The sequence below is a fragment of the Ctenocephalides felis genome, unplaced genomic scaffold (assembly GCF_003426905.1).
Source record: "Ctenocephalides felis isolate EL2017-DRISC unplaced genomic scaffold, ASM342690v1 CF-g0.4_SCAFFOLD_01604, whole genome shotgun sequence".
Lineage (NCBI taxonomy): Eukaryota > Metazoa > Arthropoda > Insecta > Siphonaptera > Pulicidae > Ctenocephalides > Ctenocephalides felis.
The window spans coordinates 48,068,107-48,086,994 of NW_020537758.1; the positions used below are offsets into that span (position 1 = coordinate 48,068,107).

At 27.2% G+C, this 18,888-nt stretch overlaps 1 protein-coding gene across 1 annotated transcript; it reads right to left on the reverse strand.

The window, feature by feature from the left end:
- Positions 1 to 9,514: 9,514 nt before the first annotated feature.
- Positions 9,515 to 17,773, reverse strand: LOC113373894 (putative uncharacterized protein DDB_G0279653). The gene is made up of 5 exons (XM_026614160.1): positions 17,633 to 17,773; positions 14,115 to 14,335; positions 13,860 to 13,972; positions 12,347 to 12,539; positions 9,515 to 10,528 (listed from the first exon to the last, which is right to left on the reverse strand). The coding sequence occupies exons 2-5, from the start codon at positions 14,253 to 14,255 to the stop codon at positions 9,515 to 9,517; spliced, it is 1,461 nt and encodes a 486-aa protein (XP_026469945.1). The 5' UTR covers positions 14,256 to 14,335; positions 17,633 to 17,773.
- Positions 17,774 to 18,888: the final 1,115 nt, after the last annotated feature.

Genomic DNA, 18,888 nt, shown 5'->3' on the forward strand with positions numbered 1-18,888 from the left:
ATCCAATATAACTGCGTTGTGAAACATACATCTGCTTTTAGCGATAACTCATTGAAGACATTTATTAAATGCATAAAATCGATTCAGACAAGCAAACCGCAAAGGAGCGATTTACAAATGATACAATCCCGATTGAATGAATCTTGTTTAAAATCAAAACTAAAACTTTGAACACCTTGTCTTCGGCACCCTAAGATTTATCAGCCGACATATAATTGCACGAGGCTTATATTATTTATTCAATGACACAAATAGAAATAAAACCCCGAGATCTGGTCGTCTTGGACATGTTCTTCTATCGAAGCATAACTAAATGGCTTACTACCCCGGATTCGCTGATAGCCAAGCGTATAAATTCGGTATTGTCTGATGGATTTTTCGGTTGCGAAATACTACCGAGTTGCGATATACTGTGATTCTGTTCCTTTCTTCGAAATGTACCTAATGTTTGTCACATTGTCTGTGGCACATTGTGTGGCTGGGATCAGTCAACCGAATAAAATCATACCATTAGGAACGTTGGTCTACGCCGCGGCGAGGTAGTCGAGCGCGCTGTTTGATACCAAGATTTTGGAAGGTACAGGGCACAGGATGGAATTTACGATCTATAACTATTTTTGGTTTAAGCAATTTTAAAAGTAGTGGTGAATGGCATCGTGCCTTAAGACAAATTTCTGGAACTTTCCGTACCAGAATTAAATATTCGAGGGAAAAAAATCAGTTATCAATAAATATTGATCACAATTGTTTAAAACATTTTCAAATAGATAATTATAATCACTATATATTTTATCTTTCATAAAATATACAGTGACGCTCAAAACACTTGAGAAAGTTTACATCGCCCGTAGGTTAGCGGTTAGCGGTTAAGAGCGACGGGACCTGAATCAGAGGTCCCGGGTTCGATACCCACTTCGAACAGTCAGTTGTCAGGCAGCAGTGACAACGATTTTCACTTGGAAATATAGAAAGCAATATGTTTCCAAGTGAAAATAGCCCTTGCCCGGCATTGCTGCACCAATAAAAAGTCAGCCCTATTAGATTTATTCTAATAACAAAAATCATCAAATATGGATGGTTTAACCATTGGGTTACCATCTAAAAAATACGAAGTAAGGAGAAGTTTCAGCACAACAGCTCATAGAACGTAAGGTTCTGACTGCTGTTAAAAATATAATAAAAAAAAAAGTTTACATTAGCAAAATGTGCCGTATGAACCGATCCCAGCATATATTACTTATGATTAGATTTGAAATATATACATTTTCAAACTGTATTCATTTTTGAAAATTTTGAAATAAAAATTCACAAAATTTTGAAATTTGCTTGAACCATATAAGTAAACTGTAAAACTTAACAATCTTGGTGCGGAACCCAACAATATTGTAACAAAACTAGTACTCATTTTTTAAATTTTCATCAAATATCTCATAATTTGATGTGCATATGTCTAATGATCATTTTTGACCGCCAAATATCATTTTTTTTACATTTGCTTCTGTATCTTAGATACCGCTAGACCTGCCTTACCAAAAATCATCTTTCTTCATTTCGTCAATACAAGTAACATGTGTTTTGGATTATTTTGGATTGATAAAATCGATAAAATATTATTGATGAGTTTTTTTTTTAACTCTGTTTTATTCAGAAATCAGAAATATATAAGAATTCCTATAAACTAAATTGACAATATTTAAAAGCGATGTCTAAAAAGAACTCCAATGAGATCTTCTTAGTTTAACAATTAAAAAGATAATGATATATTGAAGCTAAGACTAAATCTAAAGGCCATTGACGTTTCAATCTTCTTACGTCAAATAGTTGGATAATGTCGTCAATTGATGGGTTCGAATGTGATTCTAGTTTACGTTTGTATCCTTCCTTAAATTCTTTGAACGTTAATTGCAAAGGGTTCATGTTGAGATTGCATTTAGACAGCAGACTTACTTGGAAAAGCCACATAAAAACAAAAAAGTAGCAAATAATGATCAAAATGAAAGAATTTGATTGGCTACTGCGTAAAAAGTCTAAGCTCTCTGTTGAAAATAAGTTGCTGCTATATAAATCAATCATTAAACCAATCTGGACCTATGGAATTGAGCTCTGAAAATGTGCTTACAAATGAAATATAGCTATAATGCAGAGAACTCAAAATTAAAATAATGAATACGTTTTTCTTTCATAAAACATGTTTCTTGTAATGCTTAATAAATCATCTCATATTTGTGTGACAATGAGTCCTTTTAATCATTTACTTAGTTATTCAAATCATTATAGTTACATCTCCACATAAATAACTAAGGAATAAAACAATTCAAAACTAATTTTTTTTTGGGAAATAAATTTGAATTTAGGATTGACTCCAATGCATGAAATGCTTAAAGTTTAATGACAAAGTATGCAGAAATATTCTATGGACTAAAATATAATTTTATATATATATATATATATATATATATATAAGTATATTATAATATACTTATATATTTGAATAATATTTTTCCTAGTTCGGCCCTATTTTAAATCGAACTACATTATATAACATTCTACATACCTTGTGACATTTAATTTATTAATTTCATACGTGGATAGACGTCGGTGCGTTTATATAAAGATTACTACGTACTTTATAATAAAAAATATAAAAGAATTTAAAAAAATGCACATCATGAATTTTTGGATTAGAAGTTCGGCTACTGAACCATGATGTGGTAAATTCGAGATTGAGAAAGTACAATAAAATAGAAGCTGTAGAACTCCTGTTAATAGATGAAAGTTATTTGAACAAATTTTAATAAATATTTGGAAGCAATATAATTTGTACTTTGATTGATATTAAAGATTTACAAAGATTTGATTAAAGATTATGTAAGATATTTAAGCTGGTCAATGAAGGAATAGAACCTGGAACCAGTGGTTGCAAATCCACCAATTATTAGACATTTTATAATGTTATTTTTATATTTTTATAAAAATCTAAAAAAATACATTTTTACATGTCTTAAACATATCTAAGTGACTAATAAATGAAGATTTATTCACTCGATTATGATTAATATTCAGTACATAAATAAAAAAATTAAAAAAAAAAACCGAGACCTATCATAAATCAGTAGTACTCTAAATAATTAACACCATTAGGAAAAATAAAGTCAACAAAAAGAACTAAATTTCAAAAGCGATAAATAAAAACAGATGTCGAAAATGATACCAAAGACAAAAAACTATGCCAGACATAGCTGTGGGTCACAGACGACATCTTGGTTGAAGTCGATTGAGACAAAAGAAAACGGTACCTAACTTTTGTATATTTTCAAGAAATTGCAGACGTCTCCAGATCCCCACAAATGATAAAACAGTGTTTTACTGAACATACGGAAAATGTAACCAAAAAACGTGTTTTATTTATTTGTTTCAGCTTTAAATAGGTATATGTTTCGAGTTAATTAACCTAGCACAAAATAGACATGTCGAATTTTAAGACTAACGTTTACGCAGTTGAAGATTCAACATGAGATACCAGAATGATTTATTGAAATTGCGATATGTGATGCAACATTGCAAGGATGGTATTTAGTAGAAAAAATTATAATAAGATAGTATGTATGTGGAGAAACGGCTAGGAACTACGTTTTGTCGACGCTCTTGGTAAATCTTTGAATGCCAAAATTTAATATTTTTTGATTATTTCTTCCTTATTAAACTCAGAATACGAAAGTAAGAACTTAGAAAAATATTGAAGGAATAAGTTGGAATATTTTAAAATACTTGCCAATTGGGTAATTATTAGGAAAATAATAGCTAGTTAATATTATATCTTTAGTAAAACCAAACCTAATATTATCTAATGTTGTCCTTAATATAATAATTATGCGAATATAAAAAAATGTTATCAAAAAAAAAATATTTCTCTCAAAACTAAGTTAATTATTGAATAATTGAGTTTTAAAAAATAAGGAAAGAAACAGGAGCAAGAATAGAATATTATTTAAATTAAAAATTACAGCGAGAAAGGTATATTTTATTAATTCTAACAAAGTCATCGAAGGAATTAAAGCACTTATTTGCATAAGTGTTTCAATTCCTCATTAAGTTTGGTAGAACAAATAAAATATACATTTTTTTGCCATAATTCATAATTTAATCATATTATATTTTGCTAGAGTCAAAGGTTTTTATTCGTATCATATTAATCAGAAGTAGTAGGCATCTATTGTGATTCATGAGAATAATGGTTATTTTCAATCAAAGGTTTGTAAGTTATTAGTTTGTAAAAGTTATACATAAATCAGCTAATTCGTTATTTTAGAATAATATTAAATTTTTTTTATTTATATATGTTTAGATATATTATATATGCCATCAATCAGCAATTCATTTCAGGAAAAACAAAACCAATGAGTTTAGACCAATTTAGAACAAAACAAATGAGTTTAGAACAATTCTGATTATACATTTTATAACATCGCATATAAAATAAATAAAATTCAAAATTATTCGACAAAACTATTATGCTTATTACTTAAAAAATGCAAAACTATCCAAGAGTTTAATTCGACGAATTGGCTGCTTTATATATGAAATTTGTTTCAACGCCGAGACAATAACCAAAACTTAATATAATTTAAATATACTAATTATATATCATAAAAACACTTACTACTTGTAGTCATTGCAAGTTTTTACTACTAGGTGTACTGCTTGTAGAATTTCTGGAACAATCCTGAAAAAAAAAAGAAATTGTAAAACATTTTGAAAAAAAAAGTTTATGTAAATAACAGTATAATAATAACAATTAATATATGATAAAATATATAAAATATTGTATAAATAATTGATACAATAAATGATAATACATACATTTAACTAAATATTATTCGTGAGAAGTATATTTTTTTCAAATTTTTGTACCCATAATAACATGTTCTCATGGCTATCAAAATCAAATCTTCAAAATCAATATCTATTTTCAAAATCTCTTGTATAAATTGCACCATCGTGTATTTTATGGGAATAGTCTAGTTCGTTATAAAGTTTTTCTCTTTTATCAGATTGCGTAGAGTTTTTATCTACTTAAGATTAATTTAACGTAGAATGATTAAATTTATGAAATTGATTAAAAGTAAATGCAAACTAATTTACAAAATATTAGATATTTTTAAATCTTGCAGAGCATAAAACTGAAAGAGAGGACAAGAAAACAAATCTGGGAAACCGCTATGCATTTTACCGAATTTTTAGATATAATCAAACCGCTGGTAGAAATATTGTAAAAATATTTATTTTCTACAAATCAGTAGATAGAAAGATTAATGTAAACTTAAATAAAAAATTTAAATCTCATTATATTGAATTGTATATTGTAAGTTGATATATATGTAAATGATAGCATATAAGTGAAGTTGCATTTAATGTGTAAAACGCCTGATCGCAAAGATAATATAAGGATATATGACAGTATTTAGTAGCATTTTGTATGAAAACTGGAACGTAACATATACCCTCGGTCATAACATCGGTCTATTTTACGGAAGAATCATCCCATTAATATGAAAATTTAATATTTAAAAACTTATTTTTTCATTTTACTTTAAATTGACATTATCAATACATTTATTATGAATTATTGATCATTCAAAATAAAACTTAAATATTTAGATATCAAGGTCTTGCTGTTTTTTCTGCAATAAATCATCATTTTTAATGTTGAATAATGTGTTTCTATATATTTATAGTTTTAATTCTAATAGCAATTGATTTGTTAACATGCAATTAACTAGTTAAAAGTGGCATTTAGCCTTAAGGCAAGTTGCATGAACTTCTACAAATGTGTAAGTATTGGCTTAAACAATCGAAATTGAAATTTAGACATTTAGATAAAATTTTCAAATGTTTATTTTAAAAATAAGGTTATCGCTTTCATTTAAATCTAAACATTACGATCTTGAATAGAATTTTCTCAAACACATTTAAATTAACTGTAATTATATTAATTGTACTGCAAAGACACGTGTTTGTAAGCCCTAAAATTGTAGCTTATTATTTTAAATTTTAATGATATTAATTCATAATTATTTACTCATCACATCACAAAAAAAACTTTTGATGTAAATTTTGACTATAAAGGATCTCAAACTTTGATGAATTTTTAACATTAAATACTATTTATCGTAGGGCAATAATATTTTAGTATGTCTTATAAGAACACGATATCTATTGCCAAAAAACATTCATAAAAACGTCGATTTACGGCAAAGAAACTGTTTACATATACATACACACACACCCACTTTTTCCGAATTTGGTCTAATTCGATTCAGAAAGGTTTGAAACGTCGAGAAAACAAAATTAGCGAACTGTATTTTTTGATGAAAACAAATTTCTCCTTTGGGAAGTTAATAATAAAACTAATTAACATCATAATCTAATAAGTCAAGAAAGAAAAAAAATGTATGAGTAAAACGTTGACCAACTGTCAGTCTATTACTAGGTCTCACAAATCGGAGCAGGTAAACACAGTCATCCCATAACATAACAGTCTTCTATCCAAAGACTCTGCCAGAATTTACGAACGCACCAAAATTTACACCTCAATTAGTTACAGGTAGTTCCTTTGAATAAAAATTGATATCCTACCTAACACATTGTCCAGAATCGCTAAGCCACACAAAACGCCCGGAATACAATAACTTCAAAAAATAAACCGTATGGTTATGCTTGAGATAATTTTAATCGGCGTGGCTTTGAAACGATTCTTCAGAGGACTAAAATCGCTTTAAAGAAATGAAATATTTGTTTAAAAAGTTGACTTATGATACTGGACAGATAATGCCGGTGTGCGGTATGGATTTTGAGAAATTTTGTGTGGTACGTATGTTCGGAGGTGGAACTAATTTTTGTACTACATGGGGAAATAATTACTGATTTATATGTTTGCAGAAAGATTTTTATTAATTTCTTAGATTTTTCAATTTGTGAGATATTGGATATCTTAACGAGATTAAAAATGCAGTTAACTAGAAAAAGATATATTTGAAAAAAAAAATTATTTTAATTATTATTCAAAGCTTCTATAGATATTGAGATTTTAAATATTTGAAAAATATAGGCTATTTTCTAAAATAGTTTTTCTGAAAAAATAATTAAAATGTTGAGTTTTAGACTGTGTATAAAGAAAGACGAAGAATCAGAAATGCAATTTTTCAAAAAAAAAAAAAAAAAAAAAAAAATATTTACATTGTATATATTAATTTAGCAAAACTATTAATAGGAACAAAATCAGTAATTTTAATATAAATAATGTTCGCTCACTGCACTGCAATTGTAATACTAAAATAAATGATTTATTAAAAAAATACTTTGAAAAGTATTCTTGGCATCACAAGCAAATTTAATATTTCATATATATATATTTCTATTAATTAATAAACAGCAATCAAAATTACAAAAATTAATATTTCATATAAATCCAATTTGTGTCCAGTTTAAGTGAAAATTGTAAATCATTCAATACTATATAATTATTATAATGCAATAAAATTATATATTCAAGGTTTAACTTATAAAAATACATATTAAATATAATTTACTTGACAAAAAATGTTAAAATTAGTATAAATATATTAATAAAACTATAATTTTATTATTAAAATTGAAGAAGCATATAAACGCTTAAATCTACGAGTGATATTTCATTTCACAAAGTTCTGATGGCAATAAAATTCAAGCAAATTAAAACTAAACCTATCAAATTAATATGTTATGTATTACGAAATAATTGAACAAATTCTAGTATTATTTACTGTTTTACCTTTATTTCCCAGGAAACATTTTTCTGCACCACAGCAACATAATTTCAAGCAACAACAAATCAGTCTTAGAAATCACTTTTAATTAGCAACTATATTTTTTTAAATTTTAAGACATTTCTAACACTTAGCATAATTGGCATCAAATTGAACACTGTGGACACTTTGTCAATGATACCATTAAAAACACCTTTGCACAATAAATGCAAAACTTAACATTAATTTCAATGCAAGAACAAATAATATGGTTACATAACCAAATAAGTAAAAATATTCCATACAGATAAAATTTGCTATGTTCAGCCTAATTTGAATTTATCTGATTAAGGTTTGATTTGATTAAATTGTTTATTAACAAATAACTTGCAACTAATGCAAACAAGTAGTAAATAAAAGTTGCAAATGGCTTGCAACAATTTGTGGTTTGAAACATTTGATTATTGTGAAAAAATTTTGTGATGAGGAATAAATTATCTGCAAAATTTTTATACGACTTGCATTAAATTGATTAGAACAATTTGTGAAAATGTATTTGCGTTAAAATTTAATTAGAAAACGTACATGTACTTTTTGCTGAAAATGATATTTTTCATCGCATTATTATAATAAAGGCTCACTATTACGTAATTCATAAATACTTCGTCTGGGTCCTAATATCTCAGCAAGACTGTCCATATACAATAAATAAATTTGCCAAAAATCAGGTTTTTATATACTAGATATTGTGTCGTTCTAATATAAAAGTGAACAAAGATTATCTATTCAACCTTTTCATAAATAAATTAAAATATATGTACAACAAAAATGTGTAAGTGAGACAGATATAATTTGTTCCTGAAACTTCAAAGAAATGATATACCCAAAATATATTTCAATCGATTTTAATATATTCAATAAATAAAGTACAATATTCTGTTCAAGTAATATTATATATATAAGTGGACTAGTATTCTTACAAAAAATATATATAGATATTTCATTATGAAAGTAATATTTACACATTTTAAATAATTCAGTCTTTAAACTTATGTTTTATTCACAAAATACATAAATTATCTCCGTAGTCAATATAATCGACGTAATTTGTATTTATTAAATAATATTCTTATCAATCAGAAATAAAATAAACACGTTTTAAGCCAAATAATGTGTCAATTATTAATTTTTAATTAAAAATTTTGTAAATTCAATTATGATGAGAACGGAGATAATTGTTGATTTAAATAAGAGATCATTTTCACATGTATAACCAGCTACATAAAAGGCTTATTCTATAGCTTATTCAATATTTAAGCTATTTTTAAATTATAATTACATTTCTAACTTATCGTGAATGTAATTTTTTATAATTTTATACACTTTCAAATTTTTCAAAGTATAGCCTCGAGGTTCCAAATCTGAATAGACAGCCAAACAAATTTAAATTACAAATAAAGTATTCATCATTATTATGTATTGATGTTAATAATTATACCTACAAAAATTTAAACCTTATTTGAAAAAAGTATTCACCTATCCAAATTTATTTTACACATTTTAGTAATAATTTTCAGTCTAATTAGGACAATAATGAGTAAAGTACTTAGTAAGCAAAGCAAATTATTAACATCAATTGTATGAATTTAAATATATTATTATCACATTCCAAAGTTCAGAGGAAACAATATCACAATTAGTTATTAATAAATAATTATGATATTATTTTTTTATTTGATATTTCGTGTGTACGAGCTTTGGGTGTGATTACTATAACCACTGTCAGAACCAAAAGATGAATCCTGTGCATTTTCACATCTTGGTCTATTGAAATAAGTATGTGAAACATTTAAATTTGATCGTCTTGCAGCATCAGTTCTTGAAATTGCATAAGGCAATGACTGCATACCACTTTGATGGAACCTCAGACTAGTATCTGGTAATAAAATACCACGTTTCCAACCAACTTTGATATCACTATTGTCCTCATTAATAATATGACATCTTGACGATTTAAGTTCGTCACCAAAATTTGATTCCCTTGGGGCACTTTTTACAGAATGTACACTTATCGCACTTGAGTGAGTGTTTTTCATAATTTTTTTATCACTTTGAGTGTTTATTTCACAATTTTCAGAATCGTCACTTCTTGCACATTCGAGGTCACTTGTAATTTCTTCTGGTTGTACTTTCTTCTGACCTTGGATTCTAGGATTGTTGAAATATCGGCTGGAATTGCCAAAATTGTTCTGGGAACTCGGGTATCTCTGGAATGCGTTTACGTGACAACAGTTTGGATTTGAGTTCTGTACGTGATTTTCTGGCTGTCGATGATGATATTGATGGGAAGCGATTGAACGATTCAAAGGCAGAGTTTCTGACATGTAGTAACTAACAGGATATTTATATTCTACAGAACTGAGCTCATCCTCAGCAAAATCGTCCTCACTTTCTCTTTGTCCGCTCTCACTATCCTCATAGTTGACTTTATTGTTGTCATCCAACTCTTCGTAAATCGGTCCAGGATTGTCTTCGAACTCCTCCTGGTTTGCTGCATCCTGATACCTCGGTGTATCATTCGCAGGCTGAATATTTTCTGGGAATTGTGGTTGGCGATTAAGCTGATACTGAGGTTCGTCTTCATAATGATTTTGAGGTTTTCTGGCGACACTCCGACAAATGTATGCGGGTTGTCTGCGGTCTACTCGATGCAGGCTATTTGGGTAGTAATGGATCGCCACAGGCTGTAATGAAGAAAAAAAACGGCTTAGTTTTTAGAATTCCAAAGTTTTGTTTGTAAAAAAAGGGTCTGTGAGTGACGTGTGTGTAATTCAGAATTGACATATTTTTTGGAGAATGGTAAGATGTAATTATTTTTATATATTCAATATAAGTAATAAATTGGTATGGGAAGATCGGCTTGGGATTAAAGACCATTTCGTTATTGTAGTAATACTTGAAAAATGTATACCAGTATAATTAGAAAATTGATACGTTTAAAAAAAAACGGTGTTATATATACTAGCTGACCCGTTAGGCGTTGTCTTAGACACTATATAAAAATTTTTTTTTTGTATAACTTCTTCACATTATAATTACATTTCTATCTTATTGTGAATGAATTTTTTTACAATTTTATACAATTTCAAATTTTTTCAATATTTGTATGGAAGTATAGCCTCGAGGTTCCAAGTCTGAAAAGACAGCGATCAGATTTTAAATTACAAATAAAGTATTCATTATTATTATGTATTGATGTTAATAATTATACCTACAAAAATTTAATTTTTATTAGTGTTTTTTTTTAATATTCGCGGATCCAAATATATTGAAGATAATGTTTAAGAAATTGATATGTTCAAGAAAAAAACGATGTTATATATACTAGCTGACCCCTTAGGCGTTGCCTTGTACATAACTTCTTCATATTATAATTACATTTCTAACTTATGATGAATAAGTTAGAATTTAAGCTCTAACTAATTAGAGCAATTATGAATCTTGTTCAAAAGTGCTTACAATTAGTAAGCAATAATTATTAACATCAACTATAAATATATTATTAGAACATTCCAAAGTTCTAAGAGGAAACAATATCACTATTAGTTAATAAATAATTATGATATTATTTTTCATCATCTTATAAATAAATCTGTATTTTGATATTTACTTCATTTGATCAGGTTTTTAGACGCTATGATATATTCGAAAAATATGTTATAATATTTTTGATATTAATGATTATACTATATACTAGTATAATTATTAATAACTTAAACGATCGAATATAAAACCAAGCCAAGGGGCATACTTAAAAATACCCAGTTAACAAGATGCAATATAAATAGTTTTATTGCATGGTTTTATTATCAAGCATATTTTTATGAACCTTATGATTTTATAATATTATAGTAGTGTATAAATAACGATATGATTTAAAAACTATAGGCCAGTTAATAAGGATAAAACACGAACGTTTGGATTTAAGTGCCAGGTAGAATTTTTTAAGGATTTTAACTCAAGAACAGGCAAAAGTGGATTATAGATTTTGGAAATGTGTTTTTAATCTGCCATTAAAAAATGGATTATGAGCTTTCTCATAAATTTAAATTAAAGTTTGCAACTGCCTTTATGGGACAACGCTAATTAGTTTTGACTTCAAATAATATAGGATATGCATTTCTATAAGGTATTTTGGGTTACAGAAAATTACTAAAAAGTTAATAGAAAGCAGAATTTTAATGAACTTGTAGTAATCCTGACTAATGTACATCTAAAAATCCGACAAAAAATATAAGTATATCAGTATGTTGCTAGCATCCAAAAACGCGGTAGCCAATGTCCATAGAAACCCCTTCACCAAACGTACATCGATTATTACTTAATCGAAACCCTTTTATTAAATGTAGGTAAGTTATTACTATAAATAAATTATCCTTTATTCATAATAGCTCTATTTTAGAACGTTCTATCATAAATGACTCCAAGCAGCTGTCAACAATTTAATATCCTCCCACCACGGTTTGATCTAGACAATAGGTATTTAAATGATTAAGCCTCACCTTTATTATAGGTCGATGATATGTGGGAATAGCCGTCATGTTGTGATACATAATGTGTTGTGCTTCGTGGATGTCTTCATAATAATTCGACACATTTGTATTGTTGTTTTTGGTGTAGACACATTGGTCTGCTGGCATCATGCTTTGGTTCTTGTATAAATTCATCTTCTTGAATGCCATGTTTTGACGACATCTGAAATAAAAGAAATATTATTAATAATGGTCACGGGTCAGTCGATGGCCGCTTCTTAACAGTCGCATTAAAAAAAATCAGTTTGGATGTATGGCATCCATCTATGGGGTGCTGCTAAAGTCAGTAACTTACAATGCAACGATCTCCATAATTTTAAGACTAAAATTGACCACCATCCAAACGAACTGATTGCAAGCCTTTACAACACCACACATAATATAAGATTAAAAAATACAATTAATAGATCAAACACATTAATCAAGAATAAGTTGTTGTACCATAATATTTAAATAAGTATGTGTATGTATGTGTATATGTAGTCTGTGTAATATAATTTGTTTATAATTGTATGTATATTTGAGTTTCTTTTTTTTTCTTTATTATACCAAAATTTAAATATAATTTAGTACACTAATAAAAAATTAACCACTGGGTTTTCCCTTTAAAATTTAATATGTTATTTGTCAAACTAATTACTCAATGTCTCTATTCAGACAGATTGTAATTTATAAGAAAATAAAAAAAAAATATTTGAAAATTTATGATGATTTATTGTTTTTAACTTCCCGTAGGGTAAGTTATAGTAATCGCAAAAAAATCGAAAATGAAAATTTTTGCATTTCTCGACGTTTCAAAGGTTTCTGAATATTTGGCATACCTTAGAAAAAATGGATGTATGTGTGTGTTTGTGTGTGTGTGTGTGTGTGTGTGTGTGTGTGCGTGTGTGTATGTATGTGCGGATACAAATTTTCGTCGACGATTTCGGGAACACCGATCAACCGATTTGATTAATTCAAAAAACATTCGATTCGTATTGATAAGGAGACGTGCTGATTAGTTTTTGGCGAAGTCAGGTCTAGCCGTTCCGAAGATACGGGGCAAAAAGTGCCGAAAACGGTAACTCAGTTTTTAAGAGAACGGAGCGTCCGATTTTAATAATTCAAAAAACGTTTTACTTGTATTGACAAGGTGAAATACCGATCAAATTTTCATAAAGGCAGGTTTAGCGGTTTCGGAGATCTAATGAAAAAAAGTTTAGATCTTTCAAAATATGTCAAAATAAAGAAAACATTTTTCTTTCAAAAAAAAAAAAATTAAAAAAAAAAATTAAAAAAAATTTTTTTTTCAAAAAAAAGTAATTTTTTGTCTAATTGTTTGTCAAAAATCTTATTTTTTTGAAGTAAATTTTTTTCAAAAATGCTAATCGTTTTTAAAAAAATAATTTTTGGTACGGGAAGTTCCAGCAATTTGCCTTAAGGCACGATGCCTTAATTGCCTTAAGACAGAATTCCACTTACAGCTAGTTGGTTATAAACTTACTTGGCAATGACTAGTAATCCCAAAATTGCAAATACGACTACAACTCCAGTGCAGACTGCGATTATGGTTGAAATTCGTGAAGACAGATTTGCATGGTATGAAGAATCCAAATACTGCAAAAAAAAACAAGTATGAATAAATTGATAGATTTTACCAATAATAAAAAAATGATTAATAGGTAATTCAATGTGCAATATCAAACTGATTTCTACAAATTATGGAAAAATGTGGATTTTATAAAAAACAAATATTTACCATAAGACTAGCACACATGTCTTCATTTTGGAAGTCTGCTGCACACAAAGAATCCTTAAAATCAAAGGCCATAAAAGGCGGTAGTGGAGGAGGTGGTAGCAAAAACTCCGGAGGAGTTCCGGAACATGAATCACAATCCATCGTGTTTTTTATATCCGATTTTTCGGTCTCAGTTTTAAATAAAATTATCCTTACTTCTTAACCATCGCTGAATTAAATATCTGGAAACAAAAAAATAAATGATTAATTAGGAATAATGAGACAAGAGCTCATTATAACGACAAGCCATAAAATTTAAAAAAATATAAATTTTCTGTATCTATTTCTCAACAGTTAAGCGGATTATCAATTTCTAAATTATATTACCCACATGTTATTTTTAGGTCAATCTTGTAATTTAAAGTGCTATCTAAGCCCATACAAATAATATCATAAAATTCAAACCAAATTATACAAATATCTACTTGTAGAAAATTTATGTTCCTTGAATGCTAAATAGTCAAGGAACGGCAATTTAATTTTGCAATTTAAATCGATAAACTAACTCATTGCAAATATCCGAAGTTGGCATTTAGCTCTAATGATATTAGACCACACATGTATAAGACTAATAGACCGAGGATTAGAAGAAATGTAATAATATTAAATTTATTTAACAAAATTTATAGATGCTTGTAGTTAAATTTTATAAACAATTTAGCTACACAGAAATATCTGTAGTTATAGAAACATATCTTTAGCATTACACACATCTATATAAATTGTTTGTATCTAATTCGACTTCAAATAGAAACACTTTTTATGAAAATATTAGATACTAACGCCTTCTCTAGGTGTTCAAATACACGATATTTCCATGTTTCATAATATTGGATATCGTTTTATTGCCTACAGATAGGCCTGGCTCGTAATGTCGAGGAATAAATTACAATTTTCTATCAGTAATATCGAATTTACTGTTTTCTAATAGTGACATGTGAAAAAATGCATTCGTGTGAAAGCTGACCTACGCGAGCAATGAAAATAGCATAAGGCACACTTATGAAAGCGTGGATGTGAACATTAGAAATCATTTATAATAAAAAATAATAAAATCTTTATAAAATAATTAATAAAAAGATTAAAAACTACGAAACACATTTTTCACCCCATTTAGAAATTTGTGTTTAATATTTAGTAATAAATTTGCCATGCATCTTGGCCAAATTGGAAACCAATGGAACTTGGAAAGAGTCAAATATCACAAAGCATGTCAAATAAAAATATTCAATAATTTAGGAATAAATTAAAAGATTAGTGAACACTTTTAGTGGACTATTGATTCATATTTTGTTGTTTGAAATTGCATTTTTATATTACAAATTAGTCTAAAACAGCATTCCTTTATACAATATGAAAATTTTAGGTTAAATCCCATTAAGAAATATGTATACGCAGCTCTTTAATAGTTCCCTCTTTATAACTCATATTAAGTTTTACAAAAATTGTACAATTTGAAATAGAAAACTGTATTGTAGCAAATATAGATTGAAAAACATTTTAATATTTTCTGCTATATCAATTTATATCTTCATAATGACAAATATTAGCATCCAGTTTTATCATAAAAAATATGAGTAATGAATGTATGAAATGTAAACCTTATATCAATATAATAAGTTCCATATAAATTTGAAGTAAAAGTTTTATTTTATATTTAAATTAAAACCCTGTCAAGCTCAGTTTGTTTAAATTTAAAACGGTTTACTTAGATTTTGTAAACATCCTGCAGTTCAACACTTCTATACTAAAATCATTGGTGACAAAACAAACGCTTCTAAATATTTACTTTTGTATCATACAAGAATACAACTTGCTTCATATCGGTCTTTATAAAATAAAAAAATACATCAATGATTTCAAAATGCATTTTTTACAAATAATAAATATAATTCTATCGTTTTAAAACTCATTTTTCAGAAGGATGACATTCGATTTGGAAAAGGAACTCATTATTTACTCGTTAAATGTAATGATTAGATTGCAGAGCCTAATGTTATTTCAACAAAAACAATGTTTGTTATAGTTTATTATTATTAAATCAAATTATTCGTAATCATTTTTTAATTAACATTCTTTGCAGTAACAAAAAATTATTGGTAAAAAATACAATTGTGTAATAATAGAAATATACATAATGACTATGTACTTGGTAAAACAATAATAAAAATATATACACAATATATATATATATATATATATATATATATATATATCTAATACAATAATAAAAAAATGAAGAAGAATGTTTTTATTAGAATAGCATACGTTTCAAGTCATGGTTTGACTCATCTTTAGTGCATACAAATTGGAACAAAGCACAAAAATAAGAAACACTAATTTATATTTATATAAAGCAATAAAACAAAACAAAATTAAAATAAAGTAACTAAATGAAAGACTTGTAAAGATAAGGTTTTGTGATCAAAGCATGTTCAAGTCCCTGAATAGGAGTGAGTAATCAATTAGCAATAATTTTTTTTTTTTTGAGAAATGAGAAGCACTAATTATTATTTACACGTGACTTTAGAACAAAAAAATAATAAATTGAAGTAAACAAAATGAAAGACTTGTAAAGGAAAGGTTTTGTGATCAAAGCATGTTCAACTCCTTGAATAGGAATGAGTAATCAATGAGCAATCAATAATTTTTTTTGAGAAATGAGAAACACTTATTAGTATTTACACATAGTTTTAAAACAAAAAAATAAAAATAAAATAAAGTAAAGAAAATAAAAGACATGTAAAGGCACGATTTTGTGATCAAAGCATGTTTCACTTCCTGAATAGGAATGAGTAATCAATGAGCAATCAACAATATTTTTTAGAGAATTGAGAGGCACGAATAGTATTTACACATAGCTATAAAACAAAATAATAATGATAAAATAAGGTAAATAAAATAAAAGTCTTGTAAAGGTAAGGTTATGTGATCAAAGCTTGTTCCACTCTCTGAATACGAAAGAGTTCATAAGCAATCAATATTATTTTTTTATTTTATAACCATATGTATATATTAGTTAGTACTCTAATTTTTGTATTTGTGAAGATGAGTCAAATCAAGATTCGAAACGTATATCATTCCAATAAAAACACTCAAAATTTTTTTTTTGTTATGGAAAATAATTCAGATTTTAATTTTAATTCTGTTCTAATATATACTTTAAACAAATAATTTCAATTTTGCAATTCAGTTTATTATTATTAATAATTTGTATAAATATTAAACAATGTTACAATATTTATGAAAATCTATATGAAAACATTTAATATTCCTCGATCATTTCAATTTCAATGCCATACACACCACTAGATTATATAGATTTAAGTTTAAAATATAAACACACTATATGAGGTTACAACAATTTATGTAGGTACCAGGTAGGTATAACATAAGAATATATTACTAATAAACACAAAAATAACAATTATAATAGACTGTATATAATTATTAATTAATTAATATAAATTACTACTTACATTAATTCAAAGCACCAGCGTCAATTTAATATCCATCCGTTCCTTGAACTCAATAATCAAACACTGCACTATCAGCACTTATTTTATGTATATTCTCACCAAACACTATGATTAACACATCTGTTCGTTACTTATCTTATCAACTGATAACTCATTTATTACTTATTATTATTTATTTAATCGTAATTTAAAAGTTATTTTCAATTTAATATTATCTGTCGTAATGTTTACATATGATTTATTTCCAACGTGCGTGTGCAGCTGAACGGCTTCCCAAATGAGACTGCCGTGTGAAGATGTTCAGCGAGGCCATCAAAGGAGCCAAAATTAAAATCGGAGTGGGGAGACCTCGAAGACCTCTTCTGTGTGAGGGTAGAATACGAATGTGTAAAACCCTAGATGGTAGACATATGCAATGTCACAAATCAAAATGATTCAGAGAAAAACTGTTTTTGTTTTTTTGAATTATGTTGAAAAAATTTAATGTTTTCCTGGTTTAACGCTTCCTGCAATTGTTGGTGCTAGATACTAGAAATCTGCATATTTTAAATCATGATGCATAAATTTGTATATCTTATCATATTTTCCTTAAAAATTCCTTTGGATTTGACATAACATATTGAACTGTTCACTGGAACAATTTCACAGTGATTATTTAGTTTATATTATTACCTTTTATTTTAATTATTATTAATTGTTAATAGTTTTGTTCTTATATCAGCTCTGTAACAGAGTCATTTTGACTCTGATTATTATAATTAAATATAATAGCTGTACCTAATTAAATTATTATTATTATAATTATATTATTATTATTATAATTATTATAATTTATAATTACATATAAATATAAATATACAGGGTGTATAATATAAATAGTAGGGTGTATGGCATCGTGCCTTAAGGCAAATTGCTGGAACCGTAACAAAAGAAAATGCTCAAGGAATATTAAATGTTTTCAAGTAGATTATTATAAATATTGTAACATTGTCTAATATTTATAAGAATTATATAAACAGAATTGCAAAGTTGAAATTATTTGTTTAAAGTATATTAGAACAAAATCAAAATTAAATACTGAATTATTTTTGATATACAAACAAAAAATTTTTTTGAAAAAAAAAAATTGAAAAAAAATCGGGTCAATTTTTCCCCCAAAAAGCAATTATTTTGTTGAAATAAACAGAAAGTTCTTTGAATCATTCAAATTGGACGCTTAGCTCTCTCAAAAACTGCCATGTTTTGCACATTTAGCT